At 38.1% G+C, this 6,827-nt stretch overlaps 1 protein-coding gene across 1 annotated transcript; it reads left to right on the forward strand.

Annotated features, from left to right (window-relative positions):
* Positions 1–1,621: 1,621 nt before the first annotated feature.
* On the forward strand, positions 1,622–6,508 carry LOC143532216 (uncharacterized). The gene is made up of 14 exons (XM_077027332.1): positions 1,622–1,819; positions 2,665–2,803; positions 2,919–3,138; positions 3,219–3,319; positions 3,397–3,518; positions 3,598–3,689; positions 3,819–3,924; positions 4,463–4,617; positions 4,951–5,054; positions 5,141–5,262; positions 5,355–5,452; positions 5,547–5,800; positions 5,894–6,293; positions 6,373–6,508. Exons 1-14 carry the CDS (start codon positions 1,622–1,624, stop codon positions 6,419–6,421), a joined length of 2,160 nt encoding a protein of 719 aa, XP_076883447.1. The 3' UTR covers positions 6,422–6,508.
* The last annotated feature ends 319 nt before the right edge of the window (positions 6,509–6,827 follow it).

Consider the following 6,827-nt stretch of genomic DNA (forward strand, 5'->3'; position numbering starts at 1 on the left):
GTCTTCTCCGACAAAGAAAACCACCTCTACCTCCACTCCCACCAACCACCACCACCACCTCCGATGAGCACCGGTGAACCGCCATTAACACTGGTGAACCCGTTGAACCTCCGACGAGCAACTGTGAACTGCCATCCAGACGAAAACTTCTCCGGCTTCTATCCTTTATGCCTCTGCGAACGTCTCACCACTCTAGACCAATCCACCGCCGTCGCTTCCTCCTCCGCCTCCGCAAAATCACTATTCAACGCCGGCAAAGCCTCATTCTTGCCGGAGCTCCGCCGCACCAAGTCATTTTCCGCCGCCAAAATCGACGGATCAGGTTTATTCGCCGCCGGTTGTGAGCCACAACGGAAATCGTGTGACGTCAAAGGCTGTAACAGTAACTCACTCTCCTCCGATCAACTTCACCAAACCCTAGCTAACGAAGAAATTGAAGAGCCTGAAGAAAAAAAATAAGTTTTAGTTCACCAGCGGCGGTTCACAGTTGCTCGTCGGAGGTTCAACGGGTTCACCGGTGTCAATGGCGGTTCACCGGTGCTCATCGGAGGTGGTGGAGGTGGAGGTGGAGGTGGTTTTCTTTGTTAGAGAAGAAGGTGGTGGTCGTGGCTGCCGGAGATTGGTAGTGGAGAAGGAGGTGGATGAGGAAGAAGAAGGTGGAGGAGGAGAGAGAAAGATATTAAATATATATTTTTATTTTATTGTTTTTCTTTATTTATTAAAACATTTTTTTAATTTAATAGGTAAAATGATCAATTTGTCCTCATGTGCAAGGCACATGACCTGACTTAAAAAGGATTTTTAACTGTGTTAGACGAAAAGGATAAACGCTGAAGGATTTTGAAACGTATAGGACAAAAAAAATCAATTTTGAAGATTAGGAATAACAAGTGAAATTTGGGTGAAAGATAAAGGACAATTTCTGTAATTCTGTCTAAATACTACAAATATTTTTTTTCTCATATTTGTTTCATACCTGGTGCTAGTGTCGTAAAAACATTAATCGTTATTGATTAATCGATCGAACTTGAATGTATAATTTTCAAGTTTATATATACACTCACATTTTTTATGTAATTTTCATTTTTATATATACACAAACACATTTTGACCGTAAATTGGCTGGAATCTCTCTGGAAACATTAGATTTTTGCTAGAATCTCGCTGGAAAGAGCTGATTTTGGCCAGAATCTCACTGGAAACCGTCGATTTTGACTACAACCTCATCGAAAAAGCCAATTAAGTCCAATTAAACCTAATTTTGGTTGAACTTGACCGTTAACTGATTAACCCAAATTAAACAGCTAAACGAGAACTATTGATTAATCGAACGAGATTCTTGTAACAGTGCGACATGTCATTATATTTATTTGGTTTGTCATGCCATTTTAGATACGGACCGCAGGCTTGGTAAATATTCCAACAAAACCAATTTAACGATCATACTCACATCCGTATTGTATTCAACCGTTTCCAAAATCCCCAATTTCTTCCGTCACTAATCATCATCCCAATGCAAATCTTAACAACAATCTACTAGCAGAAAATGAAAATGAAAATGAGCTGGTGGGATCAGCTGCGATGGAGTGCGTTATTCCTAGGGGTTTCAAATCTCTGCTTGATGATGGTCAGCCTCGTTCTCATCATCGCAGCTTATCCCGACTGCGTCTTCCCCTTCATTCTCATCTTCATTGTCTCCTGTCTCCGAATCTCCACCATGATCCCCATCGCAATCGCCCAACGAGCCACCGCTCTGACCATTGTTAATACTCCTAACGAGACGCAAGCCGCCGGAACCCTTATTCGCCGTCACCAGCGGGTAATTTTAGGTTCATTTGTTAGATTTTTTGTAGGTTATCTGATTCATTGTTAGGCTACCTGTAGCAAGCCTTGGTTGTAGAAGTTGCTAGGCGCTCCCAAGTCGCTAGACTGGGGAGTTGCGACTGCTCAAACTAGTCCGAGGGTACTCGGAAATAATAAATTATGAAGAAATTAATTTTTTGGGAAATTATATATGTAAAATATCGTAAGTTTACAAATATTATATAACAAAAGACGTGAATATTAATATTAATTAAAAGGTTACATCTTTAAATGCTTAAGTATTCTATTAATTCATAATCGTTAATTAAACAAATGATATTCATTCTTTAATATTATAGACGTAGAAATTATGTTATATTTTTTTAAGTCAAAATCGGCCCGAGTTGACCGACGAGGTTAACCAACTTTGATCGATTATGAGTACTAGGTGGAGTTAAAGAAAGTCGCCTTCAAGACCTACTTTTGCTACATTGGTTAAAGCGCCACGTCACTGGCACGTAAGCAGTTGGGGAGAGGGGCTTTAACTAGCTCACCCGTTAACTAGCGCGTTATGGGTTAAGTTATGATGTAGGAAATAAAGAAACAAAAAAAAAAAAAAAAACAAGAAAAATGTTTGATTGGTTGTTAGTGGTCGTTAGGTCATGAAAGTGGTCTTTTAGCTGCATGTAGGTTCTTACTTCTCACTTGTTGTACATTTTTGTTTCAGTTTACAGTTCCGTGTGATTTAGGTGGTTCATATTTTCTCTGTATCTATCTGTTTCACATTGTAGCTATAATAACAAGAAGTATGGAAACACTTACATAATTTCCTTATATATTGTTTATGTTATTACCTAATAGATTAGGTACACGAAGTGGGTACGATGGACCCGGTTTGCGCTCATAATTACAGTGTTGCAGTTTCTGGCAGCAAGTTATCTTCTGATCAATATTTCAAAAATTGTTCTTGAAGAGCGAACTCCAAATGCATGTATATTAGGTACCCTTTAACGACTGTTGAATGTTCTATCAAGTAAAACTTCATTATGATTATATTATTCTTTATGCAAAGAGATATGCAAGTCTTACTATATCTATAATTTTTGTATTTGCAGGGCTTCTTTCAACTAACACCACATGGCTGCATTATATGGTGGCGGTATTTATAATCATGGTGTGTGTTGTCACAGTGATACAATGTTTTTCAGGATCTGATGTGTTAAGATGGAGATCTTTCTACACAAATGAAAACAAAGCATGGAAGCACCATTATCGAGAGGTATTTGATCATGGCATCCGTGAAGCATTGTGCTGTCTGGGACGTGGCAAATACTTGTATGCTTCCTCACTGTTACTTGGTCTACAAGTTTATAAATTTATTGCATCTATTTTATTCTTTTTATTTCAAAATGTAGGACTGTAACGGATGAAGATGAAGTTTTTTCAGTGGCACAGTTACTTGGTGATCTTGTTTCTTATCGTGCATCTGGGAAAGGCCATCTAGAACTCTTGGCAGGTTTGTCTTCTTCCATTTGATAAAATATTTTGTTATTTTTTGTAATGAGTTAATTAAATACTTTATACTTCATTTAGGCCTTGCGTTGATGAGAAGGGAAAACACAATGTCAAATATTCAAGAGGAAACCATGGAGGTGCCTGAAGAATTGATTCAAGGGGCTCTTGATTTTCATCCTTTTGCTGAAGCTGCATATACGGTCTTCTTAACAAACCTCTTTTTTTCTTTTTCCTGATTATTATAATAATTTCTTAACACTTGACTGTTTCTTAGTGCAGGGTCCTTTACTTGATGTTGGAAGGAATCCTCTTCTGTTTCTTTGTGCATGGTTACATAGGCAAGGGGTGTTGATCCCTTGGACTCGGAATAGGTCGACCCGCACTTACTCCTTTTTTTATGAAAATTATTTCTTTTTGTAATTTTTCTTATCATCTCAATAATGATATGCACAAGTGATTATTTCCGCAATGTGTATAATAATGATTCCACTTTCATGCAGGCTTCCCAAACTCAAAGGGGACAACTGGTGGCGAGGTCACGCAAGAGCTTTCCTGAAATATGTAAATTTGCCTTCTGATTCGCTTCGACAAGGCCGTGTCTGTCAGGTCCTAGTAAATTTCAATTACTCGCGCACACACACACACACACACACACACACACACACACAGAGGGAGGGATTCATTACAAAAGACCACGCTATTGCGAGAACGGACCTAAATTGTTTAGTTTTTTCTATCTGTAGTTCATATTTTTTTAAAATTTTTATTTCTTGCGTACAAATGCCTGTTTTATGTAAATAAAAAGCCATTAAACTAATTTGTTCGTATGTTATTTTTTTTTTTCATTTTTTTGAACGTTTACCTAAACATGTGTGGGAAATATACCTACACATGATTTACACATTTCTACGCATGATTTACATAAACAAATTTTGTTTATATATATATATATTAGAATATATAGAAGAGATGAATAAACATTGCATTTCAACCATTTTCTTGTATTTTAAAATTGAAAAATGAATGATTTATTTTGTTCAGTCTGTTCTCGCAAAAAAATGTTTTTTGCGTTGAACCCTCTCATGTCATATATTACTAAATTTTAGGATTTTAACTAGACTGGTTCACATTTGTTGGTTTTCAGACAAGGTGTGAAGCAGCATACTTTGTAGTGGTTCACCATAAAATAAAATCTGTTGTGATTTGTGTGCGGGGAACCGAAACTCCTGAAGATCTCTTGACTGATGGTTTAAGTAGGGAATGCTTACTTTCTACACAAGACATAGATGGCTTGATATAGTATGTTCTCTCCTCTTATTTCTGAGTATGCGTATTTCAAAAAGTTATCTTTTCTCAACCTTGCACACCTCAACAAATTGTCTTTTTCATTCAGTCATATGTTAAGATTGTCACAACCATATTAAAAACATCCTCTCCTTCCATGGAGCAGTATTTTTTTTTGGTAACCATGAGAACCCGTTAGGAAAAACTCACGGGCCCCACCAATACTCTGTTAACTACTTCGCCTGATATTAATGAGTAACATTGTTTTTTCTTGCATATAGAGTGGCTTATGACTTATGACACTAACATTTTCGTGACCAGAATCATTCTTCCTCATCCTTGTCACAGTGATAATCTTATTCCGCCAGGTTCTACACATTATGGACACTCCGGTATAGTCGAGTCTGCATGCCACTTGTATGAGCAAATTGATGGAAATCCTGAAAACAGAGGTATGAAATGATCTTAAAAGTTTCTAATTCCTTTTTGAGGTTCCACCTCTTTCTTTTGGATCCTTACAATTCGATTCGTGAATCAGAATTCCAGCAAGGCGGATTACTTACTTCATTACTGGGACCCGGAGGCGAGTGTGAAGGGTACAGCCTTCATGTTGTGGGTCATTCCCTTGGAGGGGCTATTGCTGCAATGCTAGGATTGAAGGTATGGTTTTATGCTTTCATTTAGAGTAAATTACAATTCTGCCCCTGACATACAGTCAATCACTCAATTTATTGTTTTGTTCTTTTGGACAGTTATATGGACGGTATCCTCGATTACATGTATACAGTTATGGACCACTTCCATGTGTAGATTTAGCCCTAGCAAACGCGTGCTCAAGTTTTGTCACAAGGTAATTAATCTTGCCAGCTAACTACTTAATTTATTAATTAGCCATCCTCTGTTTTCGTCCCGAAAACTTGATGAGATTGGCCGGATCTGCGCAGCATTGTGTACGATACTGAATTTTCATCACGCCTTTCGGTTGGCTCAATTATGAGGTTACAAACAGCCGCCATGCTGGCACTATCAAACGATGCAGATGCCGACTCAGCCATTATTCAGAAACTTGCACGCCGGTTTCTCTCAACAAGCTACAGTCTATGGAACAAACATGAGGATAAGCCTCCAGCTTCACGGTCGAGTTCATTGTCGACGAGAAAAGTAAACAGTCATTTTGATCATGGTGAATCTTCACATGGTACATAAATATATACTTCTAAATACACAAAGTTATATTATGAAAAAATTAAAAACAGTCATTGACTTTATTGGCTTCTTATTACTGTACTAGTGAGAAGCCAAGAACCCGATGGACATTTCAACCTTAGGCATGATATGGACATGTCTGACAGTTCAGATGATCACCGTGACAGGCGGGATCCACCAAACAGAGTCTCCAACCCGTTTAACGAGTCCTCTGATCCTGAGACTGCGCGTGCTAGTTTCATGTCACATTTTCTGGAAGCAATGCCATCACGAAGAGACGAGTCATCTGAAAACTTTAGAGAAATGTTTTTACCGGGTACGATTATTCATATAATTCCTGATAATAATAGCCTTCATACGCCTCTATATAAACGATGGGGCACGCCAGCTAGACAATACGGGTATGAAGCTTATGTGGTGAATCGGGAAGCCTTCATGGATATGATTGTTTCACCTTCCATGTTCATTGACCACCTCCCATGGAGGTATATCATTATAATTATTTACATATTTTTTTCTATTAAATCTGGAGAATACTAATAATCAGCATTTGTTCATTCTTAGATGTTCCTATGCACTAAAGAAGATATTGGAAAAGCGGAACCGTCAATGAAACTCGGATGATGTGAGTACGGGACCTTGATTCTTTTTTCCGTTAATGCCCCTCTATAGTTCATTATATATCAAACCGATCACTGTGACCGGCATATACGAAATGATTTGATTGTGTGAACTTCATTAGTGTAAATTCCAAAGTAACTTTTTAATCTTCTTTTACTGGGTACGTACCTTGAACCTCGACCTGACCCTATGTTAGATCGAGGAATTTTATTAGGGTTCAAAAGTAATTACAGTAATATAAGCGGGTTTGCACTTTTGTTTTCTAAAGCCACGGTTTTAAGTTTTAACCATGCCAAGCACTTAAACGCATACGAGTGACAATCGGGTGACCTCTTTAAGACTAATGTTTTGCAGTGACGGGTTCACGAATTTTATAAGAGGACGTGTTGGGTGAAAAG

The sequence above is a fragment of the Bidens hawaiensis genome, unplaced genomic scaffold (genome assembly GCF_021521415.1).
Source record: "Bidens hawaiensis isolate Kalapana, Puna unplaced genomic scaffold, B.hawaiensis_p1.1 tig00009411_1, whole genome shotgun sequence".
NCBI classification, from domain to species: Eukaryota; Viridiplantae; Streptophyta; class Magnoliopsida; order Asterales; family Asteraceae; genus Bidens; species Bidens hawaiensis.

What these genes read in the sequence shown, in the direction of transcription:
- LOC143532216 (XM_077027332.1), top strand. Translation starts at nt 1,622, where the DNA reads ATGATGGTCAGCCTCGTTCTCATCATCGCAGCTTATCCCGACTGCGTC. An exon ending in TTGCTGAAGCTGCATATACG is followed by an intron (nt 3,519 to 3,597) that starts GTCTTCTTAACA and finishes TTCTTAGTGCAG; the next exon opens with GGTCCTTTACTTGATGTTGG. An exon ending in GACATAGATGGCTTGATATA is followed by an intron (nt 4,618 to 4,950) that starts GTATGTTCTCTC and finishes TCCTTGTCACAG; the next exon opens with TGATAATCTTATTCCGCCAG.